The sequence below is a fragment of the Apium graveolens genome, chromosome 9 (genome assembly GCF_009905375.1).
Source record: "Apium graveolens cultivar Ventura chromosome 9, ASM990537v1, whole genome shotgun sequence".
Lineage (NCBI taxonomy): Eukaryota > Viridiplantae > Streptophyta > Magnoliopsida > Apiales > Apiaceae > Apium > Apium graveolens.
The window spans coordinates 289,342,085-289,362,137 of NC_133655.1; the positions used below are offsets into that span (position 1 = coordinate 289,342,085).

At 32.7% G+C, this 20,053-nt stretch overlaps 3 protein-coding genes across 3 annotated transcripts; 1 reads left to right on the top strand and 2 right to left on the bottom strand.

Moving 5' to 3' along the window:
- On the bottom strand, nucleotides 1-423 carry LOC141686573 (uncharacterized). The gene has a single exon (XM_074491597.1). It carries the CDS (start codon nucleotides 421-423, stop codon nucleotides 1-3), a length of 423 nt encoding a protein of 140 aa, XP_074347698.1.
- Nucleotides 424-1,264: 841 nt separating this feature from the next.
- On the bottom strand, nucleotides 1,265-4,644 carry LOC141683822 (alcohol dehydrogenase class-3). Its single transcript, XM_074488587.1, has 9 exons — nucleotides 4,491-4,644; nucleotides 4,226-4,362; nucleotides 3,398-3,444; nucleotides 2,998-3,323; nucleotides 2,657-2,739; nucleotides 2,497-2,572; nucleotides 1,942-2,099; nucleotides 1,699-1,860; nucleotides 1,265-1,616 (listed from the first exon to the last, which is right to left on the bottom strand). Exons 1-9 carry the CDS (start codon nucleotides 4,522-4,524, stop codon nucleotides 1,503-1,505), a joined length of 1,137 nt encoding a protein of 378 aa, XP_074344688.1. The 5' UTR covers nucleotides 4,525-4,644; the 3' UTR covers nucleotides 1,265-1,502.
- A 7,177-nt stretch (nucleotides 4,645-11,821) lies between these two features.
- Nucleotides 11,822-19,823, top strand: LOC141684209 (receptor-like serine/threonine-protein kinase ALE2). The gene is made up of 9 exons (XM_074489068.1): nucleotides 11,822-12,327; nucleotides 13,208-13,291; nucleotides 13,744-13,860; nucleotides 13,930-14,034; nucleotides 15,573-15,941; nucleotides 16,016-16,279; nucleotides 16,950-17,336; nucleotides 17,581-17,821; nucleotides 18,729-19,823. The coding sequence occupies exons 3-9, from the start codon at nucleotides 13,752-13,754 to the stop codon at nucleotides 19,435-19,437; spliced, it is 2,184 nt and encodes a 727-aa protein (XP_074345169.1). The 5' UTR covers nucleotides 11,822-12,327; nucleotides 13,208-13,291; nucleotides 13,744-13,751; the 3' UTR covers nucleotides 19,438-19,823.
- The last annotated feature ends 230 nt before the right edge of the window (nucleotides 19,824-20,053 follow it).

A 20,053-nucleotide genomic window follows, 5' to 3' on the forward strand; every position in this document is an offset into this window, starting at 1 on the left:
TTATCGATTTTTCTTTTTTCCTGTAACTTTCACACCACACATAATAAGCCTATAACTTATTTTGAACAAAGCAGAGCTATATGCTCGGACATTCTTAAAATCCCGAAGCCTTAAATTAGCCCAATCATTTTCAGCTGCAGGTAGATAAACTAGTTTCTGGTGATCGAACCTATCCTTTAGATTTTCCCATAAAATAAAGGGATCCTCGACTTCCAAGTACTTAGATTTTAAATCTTCATGCATGTGGTGTCGGAGAAAAATTATAGACGTAAAGTTTCCTTCGGCCAGAGATTTATTTTCTGCCTTTATTGCATCGCTTAATTTTTTTGAACTCAAATGCAACTTTACATCTTGTACCCATGATAAATAATTATCGCCAGAAATGTTCAAGGCAACGAACGACAAGCTTGTAATATTTGTCATACTAAATCTGAATTAACACGAAAATTATTAAATTTTAATTCATCAATGTAATATTACATAAAATCCTAGTTAATCGGGTTCGTTAACAAGTACGCAATAATCAATGTATATATCATTATTATCATTGATATTATAAACAGATATATATATAAAATGACAAATGGATTTTCACCCGCCATACGGACGTCTGCGTATGCAGGTTATCTCCGACCAATAATAAATTAAAGTGGACAATCCTGCATAAGTTAGTTAGGGGAAAAAGTTATTATCCGATAGTTATGGAAATTATAAATTAAGGTTCTCACTATACTTCAGTATTACCTAAAATTAAATGGTACCGTAAAATAATAGGCAGTGCTCCGATCATATATATTTAAATTATTAGTGGAGGGTATAACCACGTCTATGTCTACTTCGGTTATATATATTTCAATTATATGTAGAGGGTGTAAGTATAACCATGTCTACTCGTATATATGTACATTTTAAATTAAAATTATACCTACTTAGTTTCGGGCTTTGTAATACACTAGTAATAACAGTAACTATAAAAGAGTTAATTCAAGAGCAATATGAGCATAGAAAGAAAGCTTGGTACAAGTTTTTTTCATTGCAAAGCCATCTATTTATAGGCAAGGTGATGAACAAGGGCATTAAATGCATTTTCATAATTTCTACTCCTAAAATTTAGCCCTACTATTACGATATTTGACCACATGACAAATCAATTCACAACAATTGGATGATAATTGCATATGGAGATAGCTCTGCCATTTTTATCTTTGGCTTTTTGGTCAGGAACAAGGAAGATAGTGGTACAGACTACAGAATACAATGCCTCTGTTAATCTGATTTTGAGTTCTCTTTATTTATAAAATTGCAACTCCTTGTCAAAAACATCTAGCCGATATTTCGAAATTACAACAGAAAATAAATTATCAGCATCAATGACCTGGCCCAGTCTTATAAACTCAAACCTGTTTACGGAAACATTTGATAGGAAATTTGGTTCCAAAATAAAACCGACAGAAAGTTGGACAAGTTCTTTATATAATAAAGACGTTAACTAGCCAAATAATTTACTCCACCGTAAGGACGCAACGGAGGCAATCCCCTTCGTGTAATAGATCAAAAGCTTTATTGATTTCTGCCAGAGTTAATTCATGAGTGATATATTCATCAACCTTGATTTCCTGTAGGATGATAAAAAAAAGGTTCAGTGATTACACAAAAGTCACTAACTGGTAAAGGAATATGCTTATCGGGTTCTGTTACCTTCTTCATATACTTCTCCACAAGCCAGGGTACTTGCGATCGGCTTTTAAACCCACCAAAAGCTGTTCCTTTCCAAACACGGCCTGTTACCAGCTGGAAGGGACGTGTGGATATCTCTTGACCAGATGCAGCGACACCCACAATAACTGAAGTACCCCATCCCTGAAAGTTTTTAACGTAAATCACAAGCCTATTTACATTTGGATACACAATTGATACACAATAGTTACACTACTTGTTTACCTTGTGGCAGCATTCCAAAGCAGCTCTCATGACAGAGACGTTACCAATGCACTCAAAACTGTAATCAACTCCACCATCAGTAAGATCAACAAGAACCTGCTGAATTGGTTTCTCATGTTCCTTCGGATTCACAAACTCAGTGACGCCAAAGTTCTTTGCTGTAAATATTTATAAGAATTGCAAAAACATATGTTAACATTTTACTTCAATCTGTCTTTTCTTGAAAAGCAATTTATCAAAAACTTTATATGGGAAACATGATATTAAACATGCAACAGATTTTTTTAAACCAAGGATATAACACGTATCTATTAGGACAATTTCTGTTGCTTTTACTTGGACTTCGTCACAAAAACTACAAGTAGTCTAAACGAGACCTTCATAGTATGTTATTTTAAAAGAATTTCTGTTAAAATTCCACTACTTGATAGATTTCATTTCCATACAACATGCAAATCAACAAATACTGAAGGCTAGAACTGCGCATCATTCATAATAGAGCACTTTTATCAGCATACAATCAGATACTACAATGAAATAAATATTACAGCTTACCCCGCTCAAACTTCCTGTTGTCAATGTCGACACCAATAATTCGTGAAGCACCAGCTGCTTTGGCACCCTCAGCCACCTGTTACGTGATACTTATATGATTAGAAATTTAAAATGAAGAGAAAAACACAAAACATGACACATAGTCTGTACATATACTTACTGCAAGACCAACAGTCCCAAGTCCAAAAACAGCAACAATTGAACCTGGTTCTACTTTGGCGGTATTCCAAACCGCTCCAAGACCTGAAGTAGCCATAAATACATAGCATAATTAATAGAATGCGGACATATAATAAATTTCAGATGGTCAATGTATTACAACATACAATACAAAGTGGAGCTGTGAATATAATCCTCACAGAGAGGCGCCAAAGTACTAATAACAGAATCAATGTAGTAATCGACAAATAAAAAGATGTGATGCTTATCATTTAAGAGAATTTGTTGATACACAATTTTTAGATCATAAGAAAACATTAAAAAAGAAGAAAGAAACAGTACCAGTTGGAACACCGCAGCCAAGAAGGCACACTTTGTCCAAAGGAGCTTTTGGGTCAATTTTGGCAACACTAACATCATGGAGTACAGTGTACTGACTAAATGTTGATGTTCCCATGAAATGGTAGAGAGGCTTTCCGTTGATTGAGAAACGACTCTTGCGGTCATTCATCATGACTCCAACTCCAGTAGCACCCCTAACTTTTCCACAGAGGTTTGTCTTCCCTGACTTGCAAAACTTGCACTCCTTACATTCTGCCTGATAACAAGGTATAACATGGTCTCCTGCCTGAACTTCAGTAACTCCTTCACCAACACTTTCAACAATTCTGCAACAGAACCTTCATAAGTAACTTATTTTGCGAATAAAAATCTTTCAAAATTGAAGTAAACAATTACTTACCCAGCAGCCTCATGACCAAGAATACACGGAAATAGACCCTCGGGATCCTGCAAGAAAATTAAGTATAAGCTTGTTCAAAAACACAGTTGTATTATATAAACAGCAGATGTTGGCTAAAACACCACAGGTGATCAAGGATAAAAATATACGGAAAACATGCTTATGATAAACATAGATGGACACTACAGAACTGAGAATATAACATTTAGGAAGAACCCTTGACAAGTCATAAGTGTCTGCAGATTATAAAGAAACACATTTGGAATAGTAAAAACATTTCTTTCTTCCAGTTAGCATTCACGAAGCATTGGTGCATTTTTCACCACACAAAGTTCCACCTCATACACCAAAGCAACACAAAACACTCTTCAGATAACACACATGCCCTATATAGATTCTACCCTCCCCCTTTTTCCCCACCAAACCTTATAAATTCAATCACGTTAACATAATCACTTCAATCCCCCAATCTTAATCTCCACTCATAACATAAAAAAAATGAAATGAAGTACCAACTTTCACCTATAGATTCCCATCTTCCATTTACAAAATCAATCAACGAAACCCGAAAACTCACTCACTTTGTAATCCACAAAAACTTAATCCTACACAGTTAACCTCTTCATTGTCTAAAACAACTAAAATAAACACTGTACAATCAAAAACAAAGTAAACCCAAATCAAAGATCTAATCACAGCAACAACTGTACATATAACGGGAGAGAGAGAGAGGGAGAGGGGGAGAGAGAGAGAGAGAGAGAGACAGAGAGAGAGACAGAGACAGAGACAGACAGACAGAGAGAGAGACAGACAGAGAGAGAGAGAGACCTTGCCACTCCAAGTATAAGCATCAGTGTGACAAAGAGCAGTAAACAAAATCTTAATCCTCACTTCCCCAGCTTGAGGAGGATCCACTTGAACATCTTCAATCACTAGTGGCTTGTTTGGTTCATATGCAACCGCAGCTTCGTTGAGACATTTCATCAAACAGATGGTAGGCAAAACACAATCAGATCAAAATTAAACCAAAATCATATACAATTGTACACATAGATGTGTGTGTGAAAAGGGTAAGATGGGAAAAAGAGAGTACCTTTGCAAGTGATGACTTGACCTTGTGTAGCCATGGGAATTGATGTTGAGAACCACAGAAATTTTAGTGAGAGGAGAGTGTGGGATTAGAATAGACAAAGAAGTCCAAGAGAGTGAGGTATTTATTTGTATTTTTTGTAAGGCATTTTACAATGTTTTATTTTGTAAATAAATTGCTTAATTATTTGCAGTTTAAATTGCTTATTTTTATTGGGAATTCAAAATTTGTTAAAAAAACAAATATTTTATAAAAGATAACTATTTTCAAAATAATATGAATCTGCATTCATATGCGTTAACGAATTAAATTTCGACATATATATCATTACATCATTTTATAACTATTTACTCTATTGAAAAAAGAGATTTACTGTTTTGCATGCTATTACGTTTATCCGGTGCACACGCGAGGTAGCGGTCGCGAATTATATATAATAAAAAGAAGATTTGATTACTCATTTGGTAACAATTTTCAAAGTGATCAAAAAGTGCAACATGAATAAATAAGAAAAATGCTACGTTCTCGAATTGACTTCTAGCACACTTCGCATATAGTAACAAATTGCTAAGAATGGTAGGTGAGATAATAATTTTCTCTTAACAGATAAATTGTAAGTAGATCTCGTAATATTCAAATATACTATTACAGTTAGTTATCAATTATTATACACTTTATCTTTGTCTAAATTAAAAGAATTTCTTGACAATGCAGACTGGGATTTATTTACTTTCTGAAAACGGATAATATCTTTATTAAAGATTAATTTTAGATTTTAAATATAGGCCGTGTTTGAAAGTTAATTTATTGACAATAAATTAGAATTTTAATCAAATAAATCTCTAATATTAATATTTATTTGTTACCTTTTAGAAATAATCTTTTCGCTCCAAAAAACTAACTTAAACAAAATTACTTGGAAGATTTTTTTTTAATTTATATACAAAAAAACTAACGGAAACATTTATCTTCCAAACAGTTTGTTTGAAATAGCTAAATCCAAACCGAAAATAAAAAATGATTAATCGATAAATTAAAATAACTAATTTAATTTTTTTAGAAAAAATGACAAAAATACCTCTTTTTTAAAATTTTGTGACAAGAATACCATTTTTTGAAATGTTTGGCCAAAAATACCTACCTAATACACATTTTAAAATTGAGTATTACTAATACGCATTTTATAAATGAGTAACTTGTGTAAAAAAAAATATTAATTTTGGATACGCATTCGTGAGATACGTATGATGACTTTGCAAAGCATGATACGCATGTCAGGAATGCGTATCATGATTTTACTTCTTTTTTTTGTTTTTTTTAAATAATACTCATTTGTCAAATGCGTAATAGACTTACCCATTTTTGAAATGCGTATTAAAAATGTATTTTTGACCATATCTTTCAAAAACGGGTATTCCTCTTACATTTTCTAATAAAAAGTATTTTTCGCCATCACCCATTTTTTTACCGTAAACAGCTAACCGTTATTTGTCAAAAGCCACGTAGGAAAAAACGATAACAATAATAGTCCAGCCGCCTGGGCCGTTAGCAGGGACATCCAGTGTTGAAACAGGGGCTTGTCTGCAATTATTGGGTGTTGGTGCACATGCCAGAACTCTGAATACCTTACTTTGTTGTTGGTAAGCTTATTTGGATTTGAAACAACTGTTCTTGTATATTTTATTTTTTAGGCCTTTATCAATTGATTCGTAAAAGAAGAAAATTTTAACATTTTTTATTTTGAAAATACCGTCCGCAAACACCTAAAAAAACAGGGTTGAATAATTAAAATAATTAAAAATTTATCTTATGTCGTCACAGATAGACCTGACAATACTGGTATATGACACGTGAACACGAAACGAAACGACTACGAATAATTAGTGTTTGGATTCGAAAATTTGGTACACGAACACGAAAAAATACGGATATAATTAGTGTCGGGTCTGGGTTTCCGATATAGGTACACGACACGGAATGAAAGTACACGGAATAAATAAATAATTAAAATTTTTAAAATAATATATATATATATATATATATATATATTACATACAAAATATGAATTTTACGTATTCTGAATAATATATATAATTGTAATTTGTAAATACTAAAAGTCTAAAATACACTTTATTAGTCATTTGACTAGTTGAGCAGCCGTGAGCATTTAGGGTTTTAGCTTTTGTCCCTTTTTTTTTTTTTTTTTTTTTTTATCGTAGGTAACCCGCAGCACTGGGTTCATTTCCCCACAATTTAACAGATCTCCTCTTGTACAAACTTATATCTCACTTCCAAATTCTTCTCTTTCTAATTTAGATCCATGCATAATACTTAATTTAGATCAAGTAGTTGACTTTATGATTTTAATTTCTTTCAAATGTTGAACAATTTGTAATTTGTTATACGCAAAAATATTTTCACTTGTTTCTTACTTTTGTATTCAGAATTTTGTTATTCACTATTTAAGACAATTTAATCATCTATTGCATTTTTTAATATTTCATTTTTTTCTTATACAATTCGTGTTCTTTAGTGTACTAAATCGGGTAAACACGGATATATTAGTGTTGGGTTAGTGTCATCAAATTGGTACACGAATCCAAATCCGGGTCGGCTTTGGGTTTAATATTTGGTACACGAAAACACAAAAGTACACGAAACTTTTGTACACGACATGGAACGTTGTCGGGTCTAGTCGGAGATCATGCGTTCCTAACTTATCCGAAAATGAGTTATAATAATATGAATCATATTTGTGAAAAAAAATACTTATCAAAGAAGCAGTGTTCTGAAAAGCGCATTAAGCGGGCGCCTAAGCGGCCGTTTAAGTGGAATCGAACCATTAAGCGCTTCAATTTTATACTAATCGGAGAATTATGTGTTTTTAAAGATTAAGCGGTCTTATAAACGGATTAAGCGGTAATTAAGCGGATTAAACGGTCAAACCGATTTTGACTTGTCAAATTTTTAATTTTAAATATTAATTGTTATTTTAATAAAATAATGATCTTGATTAAAAAATAAAATTATATAAGTTTTTAAGAAAAAATTATATTTATATTCTTAATACTTTATTTATTTTCATTATTTTAGTATTACACATATTATTATTATATATAAAATTTTAAATAAATATTATTTATCCGCTTATAGAACTGCTTAAAATTCCGCTTAAGCGTCCGCTTAACCGCTTAAGCGCTAGAATATCTTCCCGCCGCTTAGGACAGTTTTGCGCTTTTCAAAACACTGCAATGAAATAAAGTTGTATATTAGTTTATTACAATTGCAAAATAAAAGGCTGGTGCATTTTACCAATTGTGAATATAAGTTTGATATATGTATATATATATAATAATGCTTTAAAAAATAAAAAAAACAGCTACAAATCCTTTTATAGTTTTGTCCAATGTCTCATTGAAAAGAACGATTTTGCTGATTTATTATATGAAGTCAAGTGCATGACTTTGTGTGTATTTCTTGGCTATGTATAACCTCAAAGTCTCACTTTAGTTTATTCTATTTGTGTTAGCTATATTTTGGTGTTTATTCACATCATGCTCATTAGTTTATACTGCTTATTAGAAATGTACTAATTTTGTATTAATTGTCGCATTCCTAAAATGTAAAACTTTGATTCTCTCTAACTATCATTTCTGAATGTTGTCTAGCATAAAATTTTGAATCATACAATTCGATATGGAGTTTGGATTCATAGTATGTTGGTTCATTAATATTCTTCATTAGTATCTTTAATTATTTTTCCATGCTATCAAACTATACATGGAAATAAGAAATTACATAATTGTAAGTAAGATATGGATGACATACATGTTTTTAACACTTATTTTATGTGGATATTATAATTTTAGAAGGCAGATGATGAATGTTCGCTCGTTTACGGTGAATGTGTATTATCATAAGCATACTGACTTCTTCAAAAAAAATTAGTGGCGGTGATGGAGACGAAAAAAAAAAAGATTAAGATGTTAAGTTTAATATACTTTTAAATACTTATGATTGAAATATGGTTTGCTATTATCCGTTTTGGCTATGTTTCAGAAATATAGATTAATGTACTGTTTTCCGCCTTGGCCATGTTCCGAAAATGTAGATTAAGGTGTGATTATGTAATTTTACAAAAGGAAAGTTAAACTTACCTTTATAAAAACAAGTTTTTTCTGCTAACTTGTAACTACTATTTGGTTTTAAATTTCGTGATTGATTTATTTTATAAATGCTCTTTGATTTTTAATTCCTGGATTGTTCATCTTTGTGCAAAAATATTATAATTAGGTCATTTTTGTGCAATTACATATTTAATTTATGAAAACCCTAATGTCCGTTAAAAATAACAAACTGAATGCAATTGGGTGATAAGAAAATTATACATGGGTCATACGAGTGCCTATTATTATATGTTAGACATTTTTGTGCAAAAAAATTATAACCGCACTAGGGTTGTCAAACGGATAATTCGGATACGGATCTGCCTGTATCCGTATCCGAATCCGAAAATTCGTATCTGTATCCGAATTCGGAAATATTTAAAGAATAATATCCGAATCTGAATCCGACAGGTACTATCCGGATACAGATAATATCCGGCTCCGAATATGATTTTCAATCATATTTTTTATTTTTATATTAAAAATTGGAAAAAATTAAAAAAATTAAAAATCCATTTTTTAAAATAAAAAAAATAAGAGTTAAAATGATTTAGTCATATTTTAATTTTTCAAAAAATTAATTTTATTTATCTTTTCAATATAATTGTTATTTTTAAATTGTTCAACTCAAATGATTATTTATAAATGTCTATACAATTTTACAATTGTATAAAATTTGTGTAAACATAATATTTATTATATATATACACACACATACAACACACTATAAATTTAATATATTAAATTTAAAATTATTTAAATATTTAAATATAATAAATATTTATTCGGATTCGGATATTATCGGATACGAATATACCTATATCCGTATTCGTATCCGCGATCATCAGATTCGAATACCGATAATATCCGCTTTGTTTCGGATACAGAGAATATCCGCTTTATTTCAGACGAATATCTGATTTTTTTGAATTTTTTTGATAGCCCTAAACCCCACTGTCTTCGTGCAATTAAGTCTTACATTATACATAAAATTTATTTAAGAGAAAGCCTAATTTAGCCAAATTATACAACATTCTAAAATATATGACCCAAAGTTTTGGGCCAGTTTGGTGCATTTGATTCATTTTTAACAACTCTGAAGCTGGGCCTAGCAGAATATCCAATTTACAGCCCAATAATACTCTGCTGCTTAACTGTACATGATCCAACTCCAACAGTTTTAGTCACCATGACAGTTTAATACGGTAAATAACAAATTGATTTAGCACCCAAAAAAAAAATTTGATTTGGACTTAAGCTGATATTTCATAAAATCTACAATAATGATGTGAGAATGTTTGAAATATCTTTTGGAGAAATTATAAAAAAAACTAATTTTTCCGGTGTTCTTTTGAAAATTTACCATCTTTTGAAAATATTCAGTAAAAATACGGTTTATAAAGGCAGACAAGTATAATTGTTTTTTTTGCTGAAAAATACTACCTTCGTTCCCCTCATTTTTTTATATATTTTTCACTGCTCGGCACGCATCTTAAGGCGTATATAAGTGCCCGTTTTGGAAATCTTAAAATAAGTAACTTATGAATTAAAATGATTAAGTGCGAAATAAGTGATAAGTTGATAAATACTTATAAGTTCTATAAGTGTTTGGATAAATTTACTTATAAGTCAGTTTTTTTTTTACTTAAATGAATTAAAACAAATAATTATTAAATATAATTATCTTAGTTCATGAATCTTAAATTAGAAAATATTTAAAAATTTATATTTTAAAATCAAAACTTTAGAAAAAAGTGAAAAAATGAAAATAAGTTGGAAAAAAGTACGTCACTGCCAACTTTCAACTTATCTGTAAATTCAGCTTATAAGTTGGGTCGACAAACACTCGTCGATAAGCTGTTAAGGACTTATAAGCCATAAGTGGCTTATAAGTAGCGTGCCAAACAGGCCCACTCCATAACTTATTCTCAAAATTTTCTTTTTTTATTAAAAATTGGAATATTGAATTTTTATTCAGAATTTTTTTAAAAGAAATAACTTATGAAACTAAATTATATAAGAGTCTTTTAATGCATACCGTCAAATGTAAAAAATTGAGAGGGACGGAAGAAGGCGGAAGTAATTGAAATTAATTGGGGTTATATTGGATGTTAAAGGTTGTTTCTTGGATGCCACCAAAAAGAAAACGAGTAGCAGGAACAGAAGAAGAGGCTATGAATGAGAAGAGAATAAAATGAGATCCAGATTAGCTGACCAATGACGAATTACAGGAAAGAAGAAACAAACAAAAATGAACTACTAATACAATAACAGTATGTTCCCTCTGTGACTTGTGTCTAATCTCAATAGCCTAATCTGTATGTATAGTGTTATTGCTCAGATTTCTTTGTTTTTTAAACAGTTTAGAATTTCTTTTCTTTTGTCTTATTTGTTAATTAAATCATGATTCTATCACAAGACTACATTTTGTCAAACTTTAGATTTTGAGTTGGTAAATTTGTTCTTTTTGGTTCTAATACTTACAAATAGAATTATGCATTCAAATGTATTGGTATAATTAGGGCGGATCCGGAAATTATATTTCGAGGGACATTGATCATAATTTTTAATAAATTTTTATGTATTTTGAATTTTCACCGGTTGAGGGGGCTTCAAAAAAATAATTTATAAAAAAATTTAATATTTTATTGTACAGGTGACACGTACCCCGTACCTCTTACTAAATTTTCCCATCGGTACAATAATATTTATTTATCAATCTTCAAAATAAGATTTTTTTGTAAGGCACAAATTTTTAAATTGTATGATAAGTATCGAAATTCAATTTTTATATATTCAACGAGTACTTATAAAATACCGTTCTAAAATTGATCAACTCGACGAGTACTCGAAAATCTTAATCAAGAATTAACTCAATATGTTACTCGGATCGTAATTAAATACTCAGAAAATTGTTCAATTACTCGAATTTTGGAGTCTAATCGATATCCAATTATTTTAACCTTAATATGAAAGACAAAAAGTGCAACATTTTTAAAAATTAGTATGTGATTCTAGCCTCAAATAAATGAATAAATAAATAAAAAGGTTACTTAATTTTTTTTTTGCTAAATAAAAAGGTATAAGTTAATTAAGGTGACTAAAATCATGGACCCATGGAGGGGAGGGCCGACACTCATCAAAAGGCAGAAAAGTGGCTGGATTACACTACCCAAATTAAAAACCCAACCCTTTCTCTATCATCCCCCCTCTACTTACACCTATACTTACACTTTTTTTGTATCTATACATCACTTCTCGCTGCCTCTATCACCCCTACTAGCAAAATCTTGGAACCCCATTACTTCAAAAACTCAACTTCAAGATCCTTTTATTTTACCACCTTCATTTTCTTGAATAAAGATCTGATTTTTATGCTATAAGATCTTGATGGATCTGTAAAAAGCTTCTGCATTGTGGTTTTTGAGCTGGGTTTTGCTTAAAGTTTGAGTCTTTAGCTTCAAGAAATGCAATTTTTGGGATTTTGTGAGCTTGTTTTCGAAAAATTTGAGCTTTGCCGGAACCCTAGGAAGTTCCGGCCAGTTGGGTTTTTCCGGGAGGTTTGATTCTGACAATGGTCTGTCTGAATTGTGTGTTTGGACAGAGAAGAAGAAGATGTCAACTACTTTGATTGCTGTTGCTGTTCTTTTTTCACTTGATTTGTACTTGTTTTGGTAATATATGTGTGTTTGTGTGTATTTATTATTTCTTGTTTTTTAATTGTTTGTTTTGTTTTTATGCAAGGGTTGAGATTGAGTGATGTTGTGATAGTAGAAGATGTGTTGTTATTTATGAGTTCAGAAAAAGACAAAAAGTTACTGGTGTATAGTGATAGTTTATTTGTATTTTTATTGCCGATGAATGGACTTATCTGATGTACATTTCTAACCTCTTGCTGCAATCACATGATCACTAAAGTTTAAATTCTTGGATAAGATCTTAATAAGACAACAATGTGTGTGTCATACATTGGTATAATTGATTGGTTATTTCTGTTTATACGATTTTGGAAGCTTATTATGTGAAAATTTAACAAATTAGAACACACTATCATTCTTTTTTTCTGCTGCTGATGCCTAGTAAAGCAGCTGTAATGTAAATGTGATCAATAAGTTGACCCGTATCACTTGTGCAAGAAACTGGTTAGTTATGACATTGTTGCTTGTGATATAATATAGCTATAAAGTTAGGGACTGTAATCTTCACTCACAGGTCTGCACTCCAAATTCGTTCGTTCTTAGTTTATGACTTTCTTGGTTATCAACATGAATTATGTGTTACCTTATTGTGTAAAGTGTAAACCTGAATCTTCTGTCAAAAAGGTTATCATACATTCATTTCAGTAAGCTGATTAGATATGGTGTTTGTTAATTCTGAATGGCATTTGATGGAATAGTTAGCACAAGTAATATTGCTTAGCCGTCTAATACGCTTTCTGATGATGCATTCAACAATAAAAAGTAACTGAACATATATATCTTAATACACCACATGCTGGTCTTTGTTTGCTACTCTACTTACTCTGACATGAGTTTATTTCTTATTCATTTCCAGGGACTCCTTTTCACCACATATTTTTATCTCCTTCAGTTCAGCCAGCCAAACGAGAATTAATCAGAATTTTTTTACCAGAACATGGTAAGTTACAAAATGTTTGCTAGGTTAAAAGAATTACAGTTTGAATGGGTTATAAAAGGTGTGATGACATAAAAGTGGCTAAAAGATCTGGGAAGATAGTTACTCACATCTTGCAATGTTATTTCACAAGATAGCCTATGCTAGTGCTGTAGAGAATGCTAACGTCTTACATCATTAATACCTAAATTCGTTGGTTAACTGTTGAACTAGTGAAGTGAGCTTAGCCAAAGTAGAATGTTTTTAGTTTATGACCGTTAGAATATCTTTTACTTCATTTGCGATGCAATGTAGATTTTTTTGTTAATATTTTTAAACGATATATAATATTAAGGAAATTAAATTACTTATGCCGTTTATTGCTATGATTTCTTGCATCCTACTTGTGACCTAGCTCATAAATCATTTTTTTGACTTTTATTAACTTTTCCATGGTTGTTCAACTTCTGTTGCAGAGAGGTTAATGTTATTGCGTACATCAGTGGCTGCTTCAAGATTACCATACAGGACTCGTGTTAAGCATCTGGAACATTCAATCGTACCTTCTCCTTCTCCTTCCCCCTCATCTGAAGGTACTTCATTTTCCCATGGTCTAACTTTGGATTTCTGAAAATTTTCTGATGACATACACCCACATTTAGGTCCCGTAGCTAGTCGTAGATCTAATACTCTACGACGACACCACCACCACCACCGTCATCAAACAAAACCTCTTGCATTCTCTCCATCGCCATCGACTGTACCAGGTAATGTTTCTATCATGTATTATTTGTCAAAGAAATGTTTTCCCGTTAAATTAAATAGCCTTCTTGTAGTTAATTGATTACAACTTCTCGCTTGAAAAAGTAGGCTACACAATTGTAATCCATGCATAGTGTCGTTGAAAGGAAAACAGAAGTACTTGACCGTTGTATTAAAAAACATGAAGCTTAGTTTACTTGTAAAAATGTACTATGTAATTATATTTTGTTGTCTATCCAGATGTAGGACTATGTATACCTAATTTTGAATGAAAAACACCAAAATCTAATTGCTTCTATGATACTGATAGGAACACATGATAACTTGAATGTTTTGACTTTCTATATATCAATTTAAGAAGGCTTACATAGTTTGACACACAATGAAATGGAATCTAGGGAATTTGACATTTATTACCTGTGTGAGATTTTTTGCAATAAGATTAATAGAGTCCCTTCTAATTGACTTTCTTTGCACATCCATCAACTACCACCCCTTGACATTACATTCAACTTGTTTTTCTTTCATGTTGGAAGGTGGTACCTTAAATCATTAAGCTTCTTCCTGCCTATTTCCGTACTTCGGACATTTAAAAACAATGTTTGGATGTACATTAAGTACAAATCTACCATATCTCCTGCTGCGTAAATATTTCCCCGCCCGCGCTTATCTTTCCACATATGTGATACCATTCTTACTTGAACTAAAATGATTGGAATCCCTAGAATCTAGATGTAGCCAGTTGATGCAGTTATAAATTTAAGCGACCCATTAAATTTCTTTTACATTGGCAGATAAGATTCGAAGATCTAAATTTGGCTCAAGTTGGAAGCTTTTTCTAGCTGATATCTCTATTAACTAGTTCTTGTGTTGTGTAGAAGTATGCCTGATGGCAATATATTGTAATAATTGATAGATTTGTTTTGATTTTTAAATCACCAAGGATTTTTATAAGATGCTCATATTTATATATTTAAGAGAAAATAGATATTTATGTAATTGGAGTCCAATTTGAATTCAGAATTATATTAAATACTAACTTATTGTAACAGCCTATGGTTAATTTATTTTAATCTAAGATCTGAACGCATTTGCTTGATTTATTTAGAGCTGACCTTATGTGCACAATACTGACCTTGAAAAACATATATATTACATCATGTTTATCTAACTGAAATGGTTTTCGTAAGTACTTGTAATTACCTAAAGCATAGTAATTTGCAGTCTCTTTGGTAGCATATATTTTGTATTAGAGTTTTTACATCCACGACGGCCTTTATATGTACAAAAGGAACCAGCTATCCTAAAATACAAGTTTGTTCTTTTAATAGGTTGCAAATTATAAAGACCATTTCATTGCTTACGTACCTTAAATATCTATGATAAAATGCTTAGCTTCATAAGGGCGTAGAATAGATTCTAGCTACCCAGCAAGCCACAGATAATTTTTCTGTTCGTATCTGCCTACTTATTTTGAAACATGACATTCTGGATTCACTTGTGTTTATGTTCTTCTTTTTTTCGGGCTTCTTTACTTTTCCAGGTTGTAGTCAAATATGTTCGGAGCCTCTTACTTCAGCCCCCTTTGGTTCACTCTGTAGTTGTGTTTTCCCTATGAAAGTCAGGCTTCTTTTTGATGTGTCTCTGCTTGCTATCTTCCCTGTTATTAATGAGCTAGAGATAGAGGTGGCAGAAGGCACATATCTAAAACAGAGCCAAGTCGTGATAACAGGTGCTAGTGCAGATGATCAAAATCAAGAAAGAACAGCAGTGGATATCAACTTAGTGCCACTAGGAGAGAAGTTTGATAACACCACGGCTACACTGACTTATGAACGATTTTGGCAGAAGAAGGTGCCTCTTAATAAGACACTCTTTGGTACTTACGATGTTGCATCAATTACTTACCCAGGTAATATCTTTTGACCCTTTCATTTTTATTTGCACCTTTCAACTTTGATCTTGCTCTGAAGGCTTCAGTTTCAGGACTTCCTTCTCTGCCACCTTCCGGGGGTCACCACAGTAGTGGTCCAAGTGGAAGTGCTGGAAAGCAGTATCCTATCACTGCAGATTTTATCAACAAAAGCCAGAAAATGAATACAAGAACTATCTTAATCATTTCATCATCTGCAGTGGTGGTCTTGGCTGTATGCATTGGAGCAGTCATTGTCCTCTTGAATTGCAGGAAGGACGGCAGACCATCAAGTGCTGTTCGTCATGCATATACACCATCTGTCAATAGGAGATCTGGTAAATATGTTAGTTTTATGTTTTTTCTCCTTGGTAACTAACTACTAACTATGATAGGAGATTAATATTGTTGCAAAGTTGCAAGAAATTGGTCATGGGCTCATGACACAACCAGATCACCAATCTAGCTCATTCTCTTATGACAAGAGAAAAAGATCTAACACAATAAGAGACAGATCTCCCGATACTTGTAGAGTACAAAACTTCCTCCCCATTGGAACAGTCTTGTTAGTAAATTAAATATATTACATACAGCAGTGCTAAGACATCTGAGCTCTAGTATGTTTATTACTTTTGTTAAATATGATTCAACATTTTCAAAGTACCATACAAGATAAAACCTGAATGTTCTTTGAAGTACAAATGAATAGAACAAAGATAGAAAGCGACAGAGTGGTAATGCATTACAATAATCAACTCGTAGCACTATATTCAACTTCCCATGGCCAGCTACAAAAAAGTTTGAGTATAGAACATTCTCATATGCAAAGTCATAACATGTCTGTGTTGTAAAATGGAACTGAACAGTCAACACCACATACACTGTAAGTATGATCCGTTTAAACAGTATCTCTGCTGTTAACCTACCAGAAAATCCTTTAAAAACAAACTTACTTGGAAACGTAAACAAATCAAGTTATACTAATTCACTATCTTTATTGTCTTGCAGGAATTGTGTCTATCTTAAGTAGCCCCACAAGCTCAAAATCAGCCTCCCTCGTTTCTGCCATGCCTACGTCTTTGCTTTCTGTGAAAACATTTACACTTGCTGAGCTGCATAAGGCCACAGACAAATTCAATGCCAGTAGAGTTCTCGGTGAAGGAGGATTTGGGCGTGTGTATCATGGCATTGCGGAAGATGGGACTGAGATAGCAGTAAAATTGATTACAAGGGAGAGCCAGAATGGAGATCGCGAATTCATTGCTGAAGTTGAGATGTTAAGCCGATTACATCATCGCAACCTTGTGAAGTTGATAGGAATATGTTTTGAAAGGCGTACACGTTGCTTGATTTATGAAGTTGTTCCAAATGGCAGCGTTGAGTCTCATTTGCACGGTCAGTTATTATGTCTGACTTCTACTGATTCTTTAATTGCTGGCTAGACTTTCAACATTAACTTGGTGTGTTACCTGAAATATTCCCTCTTTCCCATATAATCAGAGAAGTAAAGCAGAAAAGAATCATTTTTAAGTCGGTTCATTTACTTTCTTATACCATTGTTATATATAGGTGGTATATTAAGCTTCTAGTGATTGCATTTAATCCGACTATTTTAAAAGAAATATGATGTTGTCTGCAGGTGTAGACAAAAGAAAAGGGCCTCTTGACTGGGATGCACGATTGAAAATTGCTCTTGGTGCAGCCAGAGGATTGGCTTATCTTCATGAAGATTCTAACCCTCGCGTGATCCATCGTGATTTCAAAGCCAGCAATGTTTTACTTGAAGATGACTTCACTCCTAAGGTTTCTGATTTTGGGTTGGCAAGAGAAGCGACTGAAGGAAGTCAACATATTTCAACTCGAGTTATGGGAACTTTTGGGTACATTTTCTTTATAATCAGTTGTTATTTTACAAATACATGCGATTTCAGAAGTCACTCGCTGTCTTGTTGCTGTCATCTATAGCAAAGATTACAACAATTCAGTTGCTAGACATTTTATATATGGTGATAATCTTTAAAGGGCAAAAGGCATTAGCACAAAAGGATAGTTTCTGATAGAAAGGGGACCAACCATGAGAGAGTGCATCTCGAATAATCATGGTTGTCACAATGTCAACTAGTCAGTGACTAGGATTATAAGTTTATAAAACTTATAAAACTTAAATTATTCTTTTTTAGATAATTGCTTATAAAACTAATTTTTTTTATTAAAGATTTTCTTTAATTGGTCTAGATTTTTAAAAATAATGCATGCCAGGGCAGGGCTGCTCATTTTGAAATTTGAATAGTGATCATTGATTTACCGGAACAAATGGTATTTTTCAAATAATAGCTTTTGGACATTTAGCATGCATGTCGAGGTGTGAAAATAAATATTTATATTTTATATATAATATTAATTTTTATTTTTTTATATATCAAATAAAACTTGTATTCTACATTTTGTTTGATGTAAAAAAAGATTAATATAAAATGTAGATATATATTTTTTCACATTAACATGTGTGCCAGATTGTTTAAATGCTATTATGTTGAAGCAGAGGGGTATTATTATATGTATATTTATGTTATATACACCAAGTATTAAAGCAAATATGTTGCGAGAATGGTTCATTGTCGACCATGTTCAACTTTTTATTTTTCTTTCTAATTCCCTGGTTCATTATCGAGCATCTATCACTATGATGTTATGTATTATTGTATTGCCTGCTCTCGTTAACTATTTATTGAAGCACTTGACCTTCTGTCAGCTGTTTTTGGTAGTGACTAGTGATTGGATCTGCAGGTATGTTGCTCCTGAATATGCGATGACAGGGCACCTACTAGTCAAGAGTGACGTGTACAGTTACGGGGTTGTGCTGTTAGAGCTTCTTAGCGGAAGACAGCCTGTAGACATGTCTCAACCTTCTGGACAAGAAAACCTTGTGACTTGGGCGCGACCCCTACTAACAAGCAGAGAAGGTTTGGAGCAATTAGTGGACCCTACTTTAGCCGGAAGTTATGAGTTTGATGATATGGCGAAGGTAGCCGCCATAGCTAACATGTGTGTTCATCCGGAGGTGACCCACAGACCATTCATGGGAGAAGTTGTGCAAGCACTAAAATTAGTATACAACGATACAGATGGGGACTGCTCTAGTCAGAGGGTATCGTCCGCTATAGATGTAGACTTCAAAGATGATTCTGTTTCTGATAGCAGCTGGTGGAATGCTGGTGGCTTAACCCCACGATTAACATACGGAAACGCCACTACTTTTATAACAATGGAGTACAGTTCCGGTCCACTCGATGAACTAGAAAACAGAGGATTTTCAGGTTCAAGTCCTATGAGAGACAGGGTGTCGCTACCTATTAAACACGGGAATAGGTCAGGTCCGCTGAGAACAGTCCGGAGCAAACCGTCATTTTATAGAACGAAGGGAAGCATGAGTGAACATGGTTTACTATCAAAGCGTGGCTGGGACGAAGGTGCCAGCCATGAAGCTTCTTTTTAGAGTGTTGATTTGAAGTGTACAGAACAGAAGGATCACTTTCTATTCACGAAAGTGGTGTTCTTGTGTAGTTTAGTAATTTAAATTCAGCGTGGTTTTCATTTTGAGAGTTTGGGAGATATTAGATAGAGATTTGGGGGTGTCAAATGCTTTTCTAATATTGAAAATCAAGATTCATTACCATATAAACATGTCGAGATGTAAGATTGAGAGTCAGCTGTAGTACATGTGGTAAAATTGATTTTGCTGCAGTTCATTGCTAGAATGAACCAACAGTTTCTCTTGTTCTCTAGTTTTTGGCTCACTTTTTCTAGAGCTAGTCAAGAAATCATTGTATGTTTTGAGTTTTAGTCTTAGAATTACTGGCATTTTTGAACATCTTGAAGCAATTCTGTATTCCATTTTCCAGTAAACAATTATGATTTAGCTGGGCCTAACTGTATGCACAAATCATTAAAGAAACTGAGACCTTGTAAATTGGGCCTCTGCTGGACCTTTTTAGTCCAGATTTCCAAAGCCATTGCGATGGTCTAGTATTAGTATGATTTAAGAGAACTATTTTCTTTTTTGCCAAGAGCTTCTCCAACCCTTCCCACCCAGTTATATATCATTGGAGCCC

Excerpts from the sequence above, each read along its gene's own strand:
- LOC141684209 (XM_074489068.1), top strand. The coding sequence starts at position 13,752 with ATGTTATTGCGTACATCAGTGGCTGCTTCAAGATTACCATACAGGACT. Across the intron at positions 14,035-15,572 it reads ATCGCCATCGACTGTACCAG|GTTGTAGTCAAATATGTTCG; the intron begins GTAATGTTTCTA and ends TTACTTTTCCAG. Across the intron at positions 17,337-17,580 it reads CGTTGAGTCTCATTTGCACG|GTGTAGACAAAAGAAAAGGG; the intron begins GTCAGTTATTAT and ends TGTTGTCTGCAG.
- LOC141683822 (XM_074488587.1), bottom strand. The coding sequence starts at position 4,524 with ATGGCTACACAAGGTCAAGTCATCACTTGCAAAG. Across the intron at positions 3,445-4,225 it reads CTTATACTTGGAGTGGCAAG|GATCCCGAGGGTCTATTTCC; the intron begins GTCTCTCTCTCT and ends ATTTTCTTGCAG. Across the intron at positions 2,573-2,656 it reads TTGGGACTGTTGGTCTTGCA|GTGGCTGAGGGTGCCAAAGC; the intron begins GTAAGTATATGT and ends ATCACGTAACAG.
- LOC141686573 (XM_074491597.1), bottom strand. The coding sequence starts at position 423 with ATGACAAATATTACAAGCTTGTCGTTCGTTGCCTTGAACATTTCTGGC.